Source organism: Drosophila persimilis, unplaced genomic scaffold (genome assembly GCF_003286085.1).
Source record: "Drosophila persimilis strain 14011-0111.01,24,50 unplaced genomic scaffold, DperRS2 tig00000676-arrow-arrow-pilon, whole genome shotgun sequence".
NCBI classification, from domain to species: Eukaryota; Metazoa; Arthropoda; class Insecta; order Diptera; family Drosophilidae; genus Drosophila; species Drosophila persimilis.
The window spans coordinates 2,013,284-2,030,441 of NW_020825332.1; the positions used below are offsets into that span (position 1 = coordinate 2,013,284).

General features: G+C 50.9%; 1 protein-coding gene across 1 annotated transcript; it reads left to right on the top strand.

Annotated features, from left to right (window-relative positions):
* Positions 1 to 1,298: 1,298 nt before the first annotated feature.
* LOC6603960 (ammonium transporter Rh type B) lies at positions 1,299 to 9,674 on the top strand. The gene is made up of 10 exons (XM_026991567.1): positions 1,299 to 1,418; positions 1,739 to 1,934; positions 3,848 to 4,016; positions 4,540 to 4,705; positions 4,785 to 5,046; positions 7,897 to 8,087; positions 8,738 to 8,932; positions 9,009 to 9,102; positions 9,173 to 9,275; positions 9,508 to 9,674. Exons 2-10 carry the CDS (start codon positions 1,766 to 1,768, stop codon positions 9,539 to 9,541), a joined length of 1,383 nt encoding a protein of 460 aa, XP_026847368.1. The 5' UTR covers positions 1,299 to 1,418; positions 1,739 to 1,765; the 3' UTR covers positions 9,542 to 9,674.
* Positions 9,675 to 17,158: the final 7,484 nt, after the last annotated feature.

The window sequence follows — 17,158 nt, forward strand, 5'->3', positions numbered from 1 at the left end:
GGGGGGGGGGGGGTTCCACTTACAGTTCGAGATCTATGGGTGGGCAATCCGTATCTCCAAGCCATCTCCAATTGAATTGAATAGCTCACCCCCTCCTCCACCCTCTCTGGGGGGGCTCTGGCGCTGATCCAAACATTTCAAAGCTTTGGGGGCTTTTGGCACGAATGTGCGACTATTCCGCTTTATTGGCTTCGCACTAAACCACTAAAAAAAAGCCTGTTAATGAGTCGAAATTGTTTGCTAAGAGCCGTCCCGCCCCAGCAACGCCGCAAGCCCACCCCCTCGGATCAATGACGGGGCGCGATGATCGCGCGGATCGAGTCAGCTGCTCCACTTGTACTGTAGTTTATTTTATGGCCATTTGTTACTGCCCCACTGACAGCGCGTTAATTGCTCGCCAGCTGCCGTTTGAGCAGGCGCTGCCACACGCCTAATCCGTATCATTCGCAACCCGAATCGGCACCAAGTACGCCTACGAGTGGGGTGCATCTTCCCGATTCGCTTGTCGAGTGCCGGCCACTTGACCGGCTGCCTGAGATTGCGCGCTTATCAGGCTCTTGGGCATTCCTTCTAAATGGGTTAAACGATGGTTAAAGCCAGACCAACAGCAACAGCAACAGCAACAGCAGCCGATAAATATCATTTAACTTGCAGCCACTTTCACTGGGGCGTTTATGCAAATCGTTCCGTTCGCCTAAGACTACGGAATACGGACTACAAAATGCAGTCCGGTCTGGGGAATAAATTTGTAACGAATTACCAATCAATTGACCAAAGAAACAAACAAATAAACCGAATCCCAGACTGCAGACTGCAGACTGCAGACTGTAGAGCCGGGCGGGGAGGGGCAGTGTGGAGACCACAAAGAGGTCTGAGGCTGCCTTTTGGGAGGGGGGGGGGGGGGGGGGGGGGGGGGGAAGAGGCCGTATAGTTTGTAAAACGATTTGGAATTGAAATTGCAATGCAACGAAAATAAGAACAATTTAAATTAAATGGAACCCACAACGAATCGGCTCCACGGGGGCGGCTCTGTGAATAATTCAGCACGAGTGGCATGAATACTCGTTGTAAGCAGCAGCAGAAGCAGCAAAAGCAGCACCACCAGCAGCAGCAAATTAAATCAAATAGTTATATCATGCGAATAAATCGCTGTGCTGTGGATATCGCACATACGCCCCGTTGACCGCACAAAGCAACCGCGATTCTGCTTCTGCTGCTGCTGCTGCTGCTGTCCGAAACGGGAACGAGACCCTCCAGAAGCTACTTACACGCCACGCTCATCGCTCTGGGCATCAGTACGCGCTCCGTGCTCAGCCGCAGCAGATCGTGAATGTGAACGTGGTCTCCGGGTGCAGCTTCTTCGCCTCCTGCCTCCTGCCTACTGCCTTCTGCGCCGCCTGCCTCGCGTGTGTGTCTGTGTGAGACAGATAGATAGATATAACTAAAAAGCGCACAAATATTTGCACACACCAGCGGAGAGGGAGGAGGAGTCGACACTCTGCCGCAGCATCGACTTCCTGTCTGGGCCACTTACGGCTTCTAAATCCCATCCCCAACACACTGCCCGGCCGTACACGTGCTGCAACGACTGCGGCGTGGATTTGAGAGCAAAAACTCCGACTCCAACTCCAACTCCGACACCGACTGCGATTCCGGCTCTGACTCCGCTCCGACTCGGCTCCGACTCCTGCCTCAGCCAGCGGCTTCTTCATTGGTTTTTTTTTTTTTTTGTTGCTAGTGGAACTCCTGTGCCCCTGCCACGGCCATGCATTCGCCGGCTGCCAAAGTGTCGGGCTACATTGTCCTGATGATTGTGCAAATAATTTTCCTGGTCCTATTCTGGCTGTTCGTGCGTTACGAGAAGGCGGCAATGCCGCCGGCACTCGGCGCTGAAGACGCTGGATCAGCAAACGAACACGTTTCGAAATATCCGCGTGAGTAGCAAGGATTTCCACCGCCTGTCCCATGCCACACGCCACAGACTGCTCTGTCACCCTGCCACCCTGCCACCCTGCCACCCTGCCTCTACCCCTGAGTGCCCGCGGGAGGGGGAAACATTTCATATTTCTAGCTTAACCGCAGATGTGCGAAAGCATCTATTAACAGGTCTATTCTGCGCCTCCTGGTGATACATCTGTATATCTATTTTTGCTCGCACATTTTCGCTGGGCCCAATTAGCCGTCTCGGGCTAATGAAAGCCACTAACCCGAAACGGCCCAAACTGGACGCTGACTAAGACAAGACCAAGGCGCGACGCACCTCCCTTTATCTGCATGTGACTTGCTGGGAGCTTGGGGGTGTTCCCTCCTCCGCCTGGCCGTATCTCTGGACACATTTATGGCCGCTGCTAGTGGCACGTCAATTGATAGCGGTCAAACTGTTGCTAAAATTAGTCGATTCACAGGCGGGGGATTACTGTGCGAGTGCGAGTGCGAGTGCTCCACAAGTGCCACTCCACAGAGAAGCAGAAAACAATTAGAGGCAAGCCCCCAAAAGTATCCACCGACATAAGCCAGCAGTTGAACCTTTAAATCAAAGCAACTTTTGGGGCATACAGAGCCCCTCGTGGAGCTCTCGCTCTCTCTCTCTCTCTCTCTCTATTAGGGTGTGGGGGGAGGGGGTCTATTACCCATGCTCCCACACTCAAAGAAAAAGTGCAATGATATCAAAATATAGAGGGGAAATTGTATAAAAAAGTACTTTCAATTAAATATTGATATTAATTGGAAAATATGGGAATTTTAAAAGATATAAAAAAAAATATATTTCATATTTAAATTAAATATATTTACATATCCATCGAACATTTACATCCGCCACGTTTCTACGAGCCAAATATTGAATATTCCGCTCATCCGAAATTGATGATTGATGCTATGGAAACATTTTCATATTGAACTTGAATATATATATTTTTTTTAGTGGTTTTTAATTTAAAAAAAAGGACCTCTGAATGCATTTATATTGAAATCAAAGTAAATTCCATTTAATTTGAAATTTAAAATTTTTTTTTTGTTTTTTTTTGGTTTTAAAATTCGACATGGATCTGGTCGTTCTTTAAACTCTGCAATTTTTCTCTCAGTGTACGCACATATAAGTTGTTCTAGTCGCATTTTTGGGGGGGGGGAGAAGTCAACCAAAGGAGCAAAGGACCAATGCAAGGACCTGAACCGGAGCATTGTTTGCCAAGTGTTGGCGGGTCATAAATAAATGAAGTTATTTTTCCTACAGTCTGCTTGTAGCAGTCTTTGGGGGTCCCGTGGCACCAATTCCATTAATTACTTTTGCCACACTCCCTTTCCCCTTTCCCCTCTCCCTTCCGAACCGAATGAAACGGAACGGAACGGAACGGAATATGGAAACGAAGAATACACCCACAGATGCACAGATACAAAGATACACACACACACACACACAGATACAAATGAATAATTAAAGTCATTAATTTCAATTTATGCAAATGCGTCTGTAAACAACTTGTTGCAATTCATAATAAATAAATTAAACCGTATTTCACACTAATTGCACCCGCGCGGGCACACACACACAGAGAGAGAAACGGGGGGCACACAGGGGACACTCGGAGAGGGTGCAACTCCAAGGGGAAGGGGAAGAGGGTAGGGGTAGGGGTAGGAGTGGTAAGGGGCCAGATACGTATGTGCAGGCCATCTTCCCTGCTGTTGCTCTGGTGACATCAATCTCAATGCAATTGACTTTTGGCAGCAGACAATTGGGCGGTTAATTGAAACGACTTGACTCAATTAATTGGCATTCCACTCGGGCCCGCATACACCCCCATACACCCCCATATAATGTTGTGCTACCCTTAACCCTTCTCTCGCACAGAGTTCCAGGACATCCAGGTGATGATCTTCATTGGCTTTGGCTTCCTGATGACCTTCCTGCGCAAGTACGGCTACAGTGCCACGGGCTTCACCTTGTTCATGGCCTCCTTGGTGGTCCAGTGGTCCGTCCTAATGAAGGGATTCCTGCACATGGAGGGCGGCAAGATCAGGTGAGTCCTTGGGCGTGAGAGTGCTTCTGACATCAATTTATTAATTGCCTTTGCCCGAACTGCGACGGAAAACAAATAAGTTGGGGGGGAAAAAATTAAGAGAAAAATACGAGCACCCAGAATGTGAAATGAATTCAAGCAATTACTCTAAATGGAGTGCCGTGGGATGGAGTGGGGATGGAGTGGAGATGGAATGGAGTTGGGTTGGGGTTTGGGGGTCCTGCTACTTATGCTAAGTGAAACGACATACAAAGGACGAGGAGGTCGAGGAGGTCGAGGAGGAGCTGCCACCGAAGGAGCGACAGATGGAAATGCTTTAAAATGTATTCCATTCCATTTCATTTGTCGGCCATTTGCCATTGCTTAGATGGCGCCATTTTGTATGCATGTCAGAGGCAGGAGACATCCGCGACAGCACTTGGGCCGTGGGCGTGGGCGTGGACGGGGGCGTGGGAGTGGGCGTGGGCGTGACACCTGTCACACTCTTTTCTCTTTTGCTGATGCCGCTTCCGCCTCCTTGCAGCCTCTCGCTGGAGAGCATCATCGATGCGGACATTGCCGCCGCCGTGCCCCTAATTAGCATGGGCGCCCTGCTGGGCCGCACCACCCCCATCCAGCTGCTGTGCATGTCCATCTTCGAGGTGGCCCTGTTCGCGGCCAACGAGTATCTGGCCCTGAACGTCCTCAGCGTGAGTGCCAGTCCGGCCAGTCCGGCCAGTCCGGCCGACAACGGCCGAGAGTGAGTGACTCTTATCTTTTTCTTTGCAGATCTGCGACTGCGGCGGGTCCATCACCGTCCACGCCTTCGGCGCCTACTTCGGCCTGGCCGTGGCCATGATGCTGCGTCCCGCCAGCGACCAGAACGAGGCGGGCAAGCACGAGGGCGCCAACTACACATCCGACATTCTGGCCATGATCGGCACCACCTTCCTGTGGGTGTACTGGCCCAGCTTCAACTCGGTCCTGGCCGCGGGCACTGGCGGCGAGCGGGCCATTTTGAACACGTTTCTGTCATTAGCCGCGGCAACAGGTGAGTCACGTGCCACCAGGCGGCGGCCATAGCGACGGCGACAGCGACAGCGACAGCGTCTGAGCCCCGGCAATTAGCTGGAGCTCAAGTGCAGGGACAGCATCCAACCATCATACTCTCGTGCATATCTCCCGGAGGCTGTCTTCGCCCACACATCTTCATGCCTCATGCCTCATGCCTCATGCCTTATGCCTCATGCCTCATCCTTATCCTTATCCTGTACAGGAGTGCACTGGAAGCCTGACTAGCTTCGTTAATTATAATGTTGGCGGGCCTATTAACAAGGTTCCAAATGAAATTGAAAAGGCCCCGAGCTGGGGATCCCCGCCCCAGCTGCCGCCTCAGATCCTGCCCCTGCTGCCCCACTCCCTGGCAAAGTCCTTATGCATGCGCCTCACAAACTAATTAAATGTCAAATAGTTTCGTTAACACATTTGAAAATTTATTTTGAGCACGTAGTGCACATAAAAACGGACGCAAGGACCAGCCGGTCGGTCGGTCAGCCTGTCCGGCATTTCGCTTAGTCGGGGGCGTGGAAAATGTGCTAAAAGCAGGGCCCGGTGTCGGTGTCCGGCAGGGCTCTGGTCTGGGATCCCAGAGTCTGATGCTCGGTTAATGTAAATAACAAAACACAAATTAAATGTATACAAAGGACCTCCAGCAGCACAGCATCCATGGCATCCATAGGACAGCAGCAGCAGCAGCAACAGCAGCCATAATAATAGTAGGAGCAGCAGCAGCAGCAGCTGAGATAAGCCAAGGCAAGCTCCAAGGGGGACGAGGATTGGGGCGACCTCAGTCTCTGTCTGGGCCTCTCTGCCTGGGCGACTGGGTGCCTGGGTGCCTGGGTGAGGGCATTAAGGCCCTCACGTTACGGCGACGGAGGTAACACCTAACAAGGCACATGAGCAGCACAGAGCTGGGGGCCGGCAGGCTCTCGAGGAAATGCTGAACGCAGTGGGGATACGCTTACCGAAGTTCACCCATGGATGGGGCACCGCATCTGAGGTGGTCTTCGGACGATTCCAGACCATATTTCTGATCTTTTCTTTGTTCCCATCAAAAAGGAGACCACCTGAACAGCGGATGGGGTTAACGTTTGCCCCCGGGGGGTGTTATAAAGACCCAGATCTAGAGTATTTGCTACGGTCCGACAGAGATGCCCAGATACAGATACAGAGGGGGCGAGCGGGTGTCCGGTAGAGCATTTTATGCGGAAGGATGCGCGATTAGTTGAGTCAACGTGCGGCTGTGCGGCTGTGCGGCTGTCGCTCCGACGTTCCGGTGCTCCGTCCGTTGCAGTATCCTTCCCACCACCTTCCTGCTTCCTCCTTCGTCCTTCGTCTTTCGTCCTTGCCCATTCAGTGGCCGGCTGCTTGCCTCACTAGTTGTTGCCTTAATTAAACTAAAGCTGGGGTTCAGTTCAATGCTGAAATTAGAGGCGGTCTGGGTGGGTGTGGCCGTCGTCCATGGCACCATGTTGCCCATGCGGGAGGGACGACATGCATGGCGGGGCAAGGGACACGGGCAGGGACACGGGCTGGACACAGGACACACGACAGGGCGGCAGACGACGCCATTTGGTGTCCAAATGCGGCGCCAACAGGCAAAAATACGCCCCAGTTGTTGTTTTCACACCAAGCGAGCCCGAGCCCGAGCTCGGGCCTTGTCCCCGGCAGTGGGGGTGGGTGGGTGCCCTCCCACTCCCACTAGTCGCTCTCTGTGGGTGTGTGGGGGCCGCCTGGATTTGGGCTTTGGGTCTGGTCAGTGTCGTCCGTTGGTCCGGCGTCTGCCCGCATTGGCCAACAACGTTAAGCACCAAACACATTTTACAGTCGCAAGAGTGACACCATTGGCGTTAATTTAAATTGTTTAATGTTCGAGGAGCCACCCCTGACAACCCAGAATCTCGGATGTGCCTTTGGCTTGGCTTTGGTTTAGTCCCGAGTCCCAGAGAACCGACTGCAAGTGGATCTGGGGATCCAGGCAGCAGGCAGCTGGCAGCAGGGACCAGGGACCAGGGACCCCGGCTGTAAAAAAGCTGTTTAATTGATTTTTAAGCCAGAATTTGCTGTTCTCGTAATTCTGTGTCGCTCCGGACAACGTCAAAAATTGTTGCGGTTCCCTGCCCCTCCCTCCATCACTCCCCCCCCTTGCTGGCTGTGATTTGGCTTACTTATTTGCCATGTGGCAGGATGCCTCTGCGGTGCCCCTGCCCCTGCCCCTGCTGCCCGGTTTGCCAACTAATTTATGCAAATTATTATTGCTGCAACATATGTTCCGCCATAAAATGGAGATTTTTAAGTATTTAGTGTTATTCAGGCGAGATTTATGCTTGCCAAAGGACATAAACTGAAGTCCTTGTGTCCTTGTTGGGCCCAGTGTTACGGTGTGACCAGCCGGGACGACTCCTGGGCCTCTTGGCACTTGGCCTGCTTACATTTTTATTAGTTTTGTGTTTATGATGAGAGTGTGGTTGCGGTTGTAGCGCGGCTGCTGCTTGAATGATTTAGAATCCAAAAGACACAATTCAGAGCCTGCTTTGGGCACCTCAGAGCCTGCCACCTAATGAACTCCACGCCACAGCCGGAGCTGGCTGCATTCAAATATTCATTAAAAATCGTGTAATTAAGGGCCAAACCATGTACTAACATCCATTCAATTCACGCTTCATTCAATCTCGACTCGACTCGACTCGACTCCGCCATAAAGCCAGATTCAGAACGAGAACGAGAACGAGTCCTACTGTGCGCTTCCTGTGCCGGAGCATCCTGTGCCCTCGCCTGTTCGGTTCTGCTCCATTTTTAACCCAACTTCTTCACTCTCCCCCCCCACCCGTCCGCCGTACAGTGACCACCTTCGTTGTGTCCGCACTTGTCAGCCATGAGAATAAATTGGATATGGTGCACGTGCAGAACTCGACTCTCGCCGGCGGCGTGGCCGTGGGAACCGTGTGCAACCTGCTACTCGGCGCACACGGCGCTGTCTTAATTGGCATTATCGCCGGCACGGTTTCGGTGCTCGGCTATCGCTATTTAACCGTAAGTTCAACTCGAAACACCCACTGCCCCCAGTCCCCCAATCCCTTCAAGCATACAAAAAACTGAGAACGCTTCGCACACAAAAAAACTAACATAAAAAGAGAGAGAGAGAGCTGGAGCTGGAGCTGGTGCTGGTGATGGTCCCTCCTGGCTTTCATACAAAACATAACCTGCTATTCAAATGCCTCCAGAATGGCAATTGGAATGGGAATAAGGATGCGGATCTGGACGTCCACGTGGAGGAGGAGTTGCCTGGCCGGCCAGCGGGGGCCGGCTTCACTTTAATTAGTGCGCCTAGCGAAAAATGCGACGCTAATGAGTAAAGTTTGTTGCCCGCCGGGCCTGGCCAGCCGTAGCCGTAGCCGTTGCCGTAGCCGTTGCCGGACTACCAGACCCGGACCGAGCAGCACAACCGAAATCCGTGATGTTTCCCCCGGAGCTGAAGCGGCAAATAAATTTGCACAGCAACTACAAATGTCCCTCTAATGACAGGAGTACTCCTGCTTCCACTGCCACTGCCTCTGCCACTCCCAGACCAACCTGGTACTCGGTACTTTTGGCATAAATAAATTTAATTTTATTCAGAAATTACCCGAGTGCTGGAATTTCGGGCTGTGATTCCGTTTTCCATTCCGTTTTCCATTTTACAGCCCTGGTTAACGTCCAATCTGCGGCTGCATGACACCTGTGGCGTACACAATCTGCACGGAATGCCGGCCCTGATTTCGGCCATTGCCTCGGCTATTTACGCCTCGATGGCCAGCCTGGACGACTACCAATCGGAGTTGCAGGACATATTTCCGGCCATGGTTGGCAACAATGCCACTGCCACCAAATTTATGGGCGTAAGTATTCGGCAGCCATAGATACACCCCCTTGATAACTGTCTCTCTCTCTCTCTCTCTCTCTCTCGATCTGCAGGGTCTGGGCCGCAATGCCAGCTCCCAGGCGGGCTATCAATTGTTTGGCATCGCCCTGACGCTGCTCATTGCCATAGGCGGTGGCATTTTGACAGGTAAATGCAAAGAGTGATGAGAAATTTGACAATATTTGTGAGAACTAACCATTATGCTACCCGGGACTAGGCACCGTCTTGAAGTACACCAGTTTCCGGAACCTCAAGAAGGACGAGCAGCACCAGGACGAGCAGTACTGGGAGGTGCCGGCGCTGGATAACAAAGAGGAATAGTTAAGTTTTGTGCCTGTCCACGCCACGACGACGATCGAATGTGCCTTGTCTTAATTTAAATTTTACTTAAATTAATTAGTTTTTTTTTTGCCTGTTTTATTATATACATATATATATATATTATTATGATATGCACACAGCACCACAGCCTGCTTTCCTTCTGCACTCCACCACTCCCCTCCCCCCCGACGACAGTTTGTTTTGATTTGATTCCGACGCCTCTTTTTGCAGTGAACTAGAAAAAGTCGAAGAGCTTTTGTTGTAGGCATCCGAAAGGCATCCACAGAAACACATCACGGCACAGCACTGCACAGAGCCCAGCGGTGAGGACAAGGGGAGACGGCAATCCTTTGTTGTCCTTCGACTTCGCTTCGCTTAATTTTTGTGGACATTTTGTCGCATTTATTTAAAAACTCCAACAATTTACACATTTAATTAGCGCCGAGCACAGAAACTGACACAAAAAAAGGACACGCACACGCACACACACGCACACACACACACACACACACACACACACATGCAAAAAAGTTATTAGCAATAAAAATATTTTAAATGTGACATTGCTGCTCTCTCTCTCTCTCTCTCTCCACCCAAAACTCCCTCCTGAATTTATTTCGCATGCTGAGCGAAATTTTTAATGGAATTAAAATCATACACATAAAATCCAACAACGAACGAACGAACGAACAACCAACAAATAACATTCCGACGCCCAACAACAATGGCGCGTAAAAAGTTTAAATATGCTTGGCGAACTTTTGGATGATGCCAATGCCGCCCAGACTGCCGCCGCCAACTTTAATTGGCGCCCATTTCTGCTACGAAACTGGAATGCAATTGTCCCCGCCAACAATCTGTATGTGCGTGGCGCCCTGCACTGAGTAGGGGATCGGCTTTGGCTCAGAGGAGAAGGAGGAGGAGGAGGAGGAGGAGGAGGAGGAGGAGGCCAGAACCAGAGCCCAAGCCGGAGCCAGCCAGCACACGCTAATTAAGTGGCTCAAGACAAAGTGCCAGCTAATTAGCTGACTTTTGGCCAAGACACCGCCCCTGGTTCCGGTTCCCCACTGCAGTCTTTAGTCCCCCCAGTCCCCCGGGCTCCCCCCGGTCCCAGTCGGGGTGGCCGATCCGGTCAGCTTTTGGCCAGCTCAGTCGGCGATTAGTGCACCTGGAACCGAGAGACAAGAGACAAGAGACAAAAGCAGACCAAGAATAATGTCTTTCAAATGACACTCGGCCGGCGATAAGCTGGCGGCCAACTACTTAAGGTGGGATTTGCCTCCTCAACCCAATAAAGAAAAGCCCCAAAGGCAAACAATTACTTGGAAAAGTTCAACAAGTTTCAATAAAATTGTCAACCTCTCAGCGTTGTTCGGCTTCTGTGCTTCTGGGCGGGCCGAGGCCGGGGCCGGGGCCGGGGCAGGGGTAAACCCTTGGGGGGAAACTCATTTACAGCCTGAAAGATGATGAGCTGTGGGAATAGATTGTGAGTGTGAGAGGAAACTTTCAAGAACAGAAATAAAAGTTTGATTTTGACATAGAATCCCCCATAAATGGCTCATTCATTTCGGTTGGCTAGTACATACACCCTTATTGGTAAGAAAACATTGTACACAGCAGAAGGCACCCATCTACATCAGAGGGAGAGCCAAGGATCGACACTGAGAAACAACAATATGTAAAGACAAACAAAAAACAGTAAAAGTTTCTTCTGTCTTACCTTCTGGGCCATAAGCTAAGGCCATTACGTTTTCCTCTCCTCCTCACATGAGGAGTCGACGATTCCGCGTTTAAGTCGAAAGAAGAAACGGAACCGTGAGACCGCGCGACGACTTCGAACGAACGCAAAACGCAACCGAAAAAAAACAAAAACAAAATTCAGAGCAATTCCAAGGAGAGCACACACTTTGGATAAATTAATATAAGGTGAGGTGTGGTGTGGCCTAACAGGACTGAAGTTCGCGTGGAAGCACTAACGTGAGATCACCAAGAGACTAGGAATGGCTCACCCTCACCTCGACACAAATGAGAAACTTGGTACGAGAGAGCGTCGATTCTAAGCGCTCGCTCCTTGCCTATTGCTTTGCCCCTCTTCTTCGCTGCCCGCATCACACAATGGAGTGGGAAAGGGAAAAACTGCGCGCCTTTTTCGCACACAAACAAAAAAACAAAGATTAATGCATACAAGAATATGTTTATACATATATTGGACATTAAATGATACACTTTCACTGATTTTCTCTTTTTCCTTGGCCGCTCTGCCTTTGGTATGCCATTTTGCCTTGCGGCGCGCCGGCACACTTGATCAGCCACTTTTTCTTGCACTTTTTCATTTCTAATCACTGCTCCCTTACACTACACAACTGGTTGACAATTTTCCAGTTAGATTTTTCACAATATTCCCGTTTTTCACGGCCCGAAACGCGGAGCCGACTTGGAAACGCGCGCGTAGCCGGCTGAACAAATTAAAATGTGAGAGCGGTGCAGAGATATTTGCGTAGGAGGCTTATTGGCTCTCTCCCTCCATGCTCTCCTTCTTGTGCTTTTCTCAAATGCTCTCTCATTGGAATTGACATTTGCTTGTGCCGTTTGTGTTCTCCCTCTCCCACTCCAACTCCTAGAGAGCGAACGTTTGTGCGTTTGCAAGGTGATTCGCACGCTCTCTTTTCGGATCTTTCGCTTGCATCGAGCGCTTTGATGGGGGAGAGACGAACGAAATGAGAGAGCGCTTTGCGAGAGCAGACCACCTTGTATAATTCCCGTATGGTGCGTTTGGTGAGTGACGTGACCGCCGGTGTGAGGGAGAGGGCTGAACTGCTGTGCACCTGTGCAGGCATGTGGTGGGAGGAGCAAAGCAACAACATACATATTTCCAATGATCTCCATCTCATGTGCGGGGTGTTTGGTCAGGGGAATCTATTCTGCTGCGCGGCTGTTTGCAATGTTTTCTTATCCTGCACATAAATACATGTATTCGTAGGGGTGTTGAGGGGTTACGTAATAGAGCCTAAATCAATAAACTTAATTTCAATTTTCATTCAATAACATTGCAGGGGTAAGGCCCTTGGGGTAAAATCATTTACAGCCTGAAAGATGATGAGCTATGGGAATTGTGAGTGGAGTATGAGAGGATTCGCATTCCCTCTTCGAATCGAAGATGTAGCCCACCAATAATCCATAAAATGATATGAACAAAAATAAAATTCAAAATTTTGATATATGTATATATAATCCCCTCCATAATTGGCTCATTCATTTCGGTTGGCTATCGAATTGCCGAAAGTATCTGCCAGAACAGATCTGTGGCTGGTCCAAGTATGCGGCTCTCTGGCAATTCCCAAATACCCGCCGCCGCCACAGATGTGCTACGACAAAGGATTGTAGTCAAATGAGTGACCAAGGCAGCTCCCAGACCGGTCTGGAGTGGGCCGGCAGTCTAGCCACAAAATAGAAGAGGATTGGGGGCCGAAGACCGAGTAGATTGTGCAATTTGGCAAAGTATTCCCCGGTGCACCGTTCGACTCTCCGACTCTTTCGTTCGGCCAGACGCCAGGCCAGAGTCTCCCCGACTCGTGCCCCTGCTCCAGCTCCTGCCCCTGCTCCAGCTCCACTGTCCTGTGTGTCTGTGTGGATGTCTAAGTGCTGTTTTATTGCCATGTGGTTGGAGCTGGCCCTCTGCCTGTCCGTCCGTCCGTCCGTCCGTCCGTCCATCCGTCCGTTCGTTCATTCGATGGTCGTGTGCCGGCCGGCCCAGACGGAGCGGACACTCACACGTCTATAATAATAATTAACAGCCTGAAACTGAAAGGAAAATATGTCGTCAGTTCCGCTGGATCCTTTCGTTCCTTTCGGGCCCCCCTCCCCCCCCACGAAGCAGGCAGCATATTTTATGCATGGCCCTGCCACTGACGAGAACGACAAGGACGACGACGACGACGACGACGACGACGACTGTCGCCTCTGACACGGCTGCCATAAAAAGTGCAGAGCAGAGCGGAGCGGAGCGGCGACAGCAACAAGGACAACAAGGACTGCAATTAAGGGCAACTTTAAGCGCGTTGACAACTCTGCCGGCATCTCGACATTGACTTTGTCTTGTTGCTGCTCATTCCCTCATTTCCTCTCTATCCCTCTCCGTCCTTCTCCAGAGCCCATCCCCATCCCCATCCCCATCCCCATCCCAATCCCCATCCCCATACCCATCCCTCTGTCGCTGCCTTTGCCTTTTGTCTGGCTGCAACAAATTGTTGGCCATAGTTCTTTCCATTGTAGTCGTACTTGTTCCTGCTGATCCTTCGTCCTGCCAGCAGAGCTGAGCAGCAGCTGGGGATTTGTTGGAGTTCTGGTTAGTTTTAGTGCCGTGTTCTCCTTTCTGCCGCTGCTGCTGCCGCTGCTGCTGCTGTTGCAGGAAGCTCTGCAGGACTCGGAGACGGAAACTTGTACATTTACAGCATTTTGCAACAGTAATTTTTTGGGTGTTGTTTCCGCCGGCGTTGACAGTTGGCCCCTCCCCCCCCTCTCGCCCCCTCTCGCCCCTCCCTGCCGCACTGTTTATGGCCAGACAAATGGCAGTCCCCGCAGTGTCGCCGTGCAGCTCCTGGCCTTGGATTTGAAAGGGTCTCCCATTTGCTTAATGTTTCATCGAGGAGGGCTGCATGCAAAATTCATGATTTACGTTTAAGTGTCATTGGTGTTTAATTATTAAGCGGGCAGCCAGCGGCAGTGGCAGTCGCTTAAGAGTCACCAGGCGGCAGCCGGGGGGAGTCGATTGCGTCGCACCATCCTCAAGGCATCCCCCAAACTCCCCATTCGGCACTCACATATCGCTGTTGAGGATTGTATTTGCTCTTACCTGTTCATGGTGGTGGTGCTGGTGGTGGTGGGCGCTGCTTTCCATTTCATTTTCGGGGGCTCCTTTCGACAGTCGACTGCCCAAAAATGTGAGCATGTTCTCCTTGGGCCTGGGCCTGGGCTCGGGCCTGGGTTTGCTTACATAAATATGCGCACCGGGCACGCAATGGGGGGTCTGGAGAGCAGCAGCAGCAGCAGTAGGAGTTGGACCACGGAGCTATGGAGCTGGAGCTGGAGCTTGAGCCGGCGACCCTGCACAATTTGCAATACTCCGGGGACTTTGCTTCACTCCACTGCCGCACTGCCGCCAGTTGATATGGATACTGGTCTCTGGCTCTCTCTGTGTTCGGTGCTCGGTGTGGGAGTGGGGCATGTACACATGTGGTGGCAGGGCCCCGCACCTTTGCATGCCCCGCACACATTCCGTGGGGCCAGGCCCAGTGTCAGGGCAACAAAACGTTCGGGGGACCTGAAAGCAGAAAAGTGAAATTAAATAAATTTTATAACATAATTTACGCTATCAAAACATGCACTACCCGGTCCCGGTCCCATGGGCCTCCCCCCCCCCCCCCAGCCACTGCACTTGTGTGTCCCGTGTGTCCTGTACGCCCCGAGACCTGCAGCCTGCCGCGTTCCACTCGCACTGTCTCTCTCCTGGCGGATTGCGGCAGGCGGCAGGCGTCAGCTTTCAGTTCAGTTCTTGCCACTGCCACTGCCACTGCCACCGACACTGCCACTGCCGGGAAGCAGTGAATTGTAGGCTTCAATTAAATGTTAATTTTACAGAGCTTAAGCATGAAATTCGGTTTTGAACGGGGGATTGGATACGGCAGGATGAGTATCCTCCGACTCCTGCCCCCACCTCTCGGCCTCTCAACATCAACTTTTCATTAAGGCAATGTGTATAAAATTGTGTATTTTATGGCTGCATTTTAATCTTTTTTATTGGCAGCTCTCTTTTCGCTGCCAAACACGAGCACATTTCTCTCGAGCAGAAGCTCACCTAAGGGGGAACCCCCCACCTCCACGGCAGGCCAGAAGGCGGGGGGGGCGGGTGGTGTCGGAGAGTGCTTTGAAATGCTGTCTTTAAATATAAATACATTTTTGATATAAGCAAAAGCTGCTTTCAGTGCAGCAGATGGTAGCTCTTAAGCAGTTATGAGACCCCACTGCACGGAGGCCATAGATGTGTGGAGGGAGCTCTGAAGAAGCGACAAAATGTTCCAAATATAAGGAATATTATTGCATTGGATCGAAAGTGAGAATCAACAACAATTGGAACAGGGAATGGGCGAAAAGGGTCTTCCAGCAAGATTTTACATATTCCGCTCATCCGAAAGCGCTGATTGCTGTTAAGGACAAAGAATACGCACATTGTCATGCGCTCAAACTCAAACACGGGTCAGTTGGTAACAGGAAAAGTAGAACTACTTGAAATCGAGACACCCCCCGGACCATTAAACGACTTGCTCATCCAGATACAAACCTGTTCCTGTGGCCCATTCGCTCATTCGATTCATGCTCCCAAATGACATCGTGCGGAGCAACAGAAATAGTTCACAGAAGTGCGGCAAATGCTAGTGGGTTTTCCTTTCACATTCCTCTCTCTATTATATCTATTTTATAGAAATGATGCTAGAAAGTTTAAGCTTCCACCAGCATTCCATCACTTCTTTTGCATACACATACACATATAGGTGTGTATCTGTGTGTGCATGTGTACGTATGTGTATGTATTTATTCTGAAGCTTGTGAAATTTTTTTGGTGACCCACTTCGGAGTCGGTTGAGAGCATCGCATTGCACTTGACTTCACCTTTTGCCCCAGCAATTGCTGTGCATCCACAGAGAGGACACACACAGAAAGGAAAAAGTGTGGGAGTGGGGAGATGGGGGGGAGATGGAAACATGTTGCAAATAAAATGCATTTGCCACTTGTCCATGCCGCTTGTGTCGTTTGTTGTGGCGCCCACCCGAAACACATTCAAAACACGCTGCGAACTTGAATACGGGATACCCTCAAGTGTTCATAAAAAAGGCGACCCGACCCCATTCGCCCCCCACCGAAACACAGAGACCCATAAAATCCATATTGACAGTGTGGCACTCGTAAAGGCAGCAGCGGATCAGAGAGCTGGGGATGGGTTTTTTTGTGGGGCTGGGGGGCGGGGGCCAGCAAAAAAGAAACCATTGTAATAATGTCCAAAAATATGTTACCAACACGTGTAGCATGCAACACCCATACCCAACACCCACCAGGGCGGTAAGGGCTGGGGGGAGACAAAAAATATGGAAAATAAACGAAATGTAAAATATTCTGCCCCTGTTGCAGGCAGAAAGGATTTTCAGCCCTCTGAACTCCATCCCGTTAGCTCCCGTTAGACACGCTTAATCGATGCAGCAGCACCGCCACAGCCGCCCCATCCTGCCGCACTCTGCCCCACTCTGCCCCTGCCCTGTATTTTATATACAGGGGATATTTTATTTAACGCCAGCAGCTAGACAGATAGGCAGACAGACAGACAGGCAGGCAGACAGCGACTCGTCGTCCTGGGCCCAGACAATGTCAATGCTCAGGCCCGTGTTCGTCATTCCACGCCCCCCCGCCCCCCACACACACACACTGGTATGCATAAAAACATATGAAAAAAAAGGGAACACAAAAAATATGCTGACAATAAAAATTTGTTGTCGACTGAAGCGGCTGAGCGGCTCAGTAGCATGCAACATGCTGTTGCACGCCGTGTCCGCCAGGAGGCCAGACAAATGAAGGAAAAAAAGCCCCCAGAGAGACCACCAATGAAGTGGGGATACCCTTTTTAGAGTGTGGCATGTAGGGGCACGGACAAGGGGCTAATGGATGGAGAAGATCATCTCGGGGCTTAAGGATGGCTTAAGCCATGGATGAGGGTATACATCAGGGGGGATCAATCATCTTAAATCTATTTGCACACATCAATCCCCGCCTTTGGCTCATATTTAATCCTGCGAAAGCCCGAGTGAGCCGTATGCCCCGTGCCGCCAGATAGTTC

Coding starts and splice junctions, on each gene's coding strand:
- LOC6603960 (XM_026991567.1), top strand. CDS start 1,766: ATGCATTCGCCGGCTGCCAAAGTGTCGGGCTACATTGTCCTGATGATT. Junction 1,935..3,847: donor ACACGTTTCGAAATATCCGC/GTGAGTAGCAAG, acceptor TCTCTCGCACAG/AGTTCCAGGACATCCAGGTG. Junction 5,047..7,896: donor GTCATTAGCCGCGGCAACAG/GTGAGTCACGTG, acceptor TCCGCCGTACAG/TGACCACCTTCGTTGTGTCC.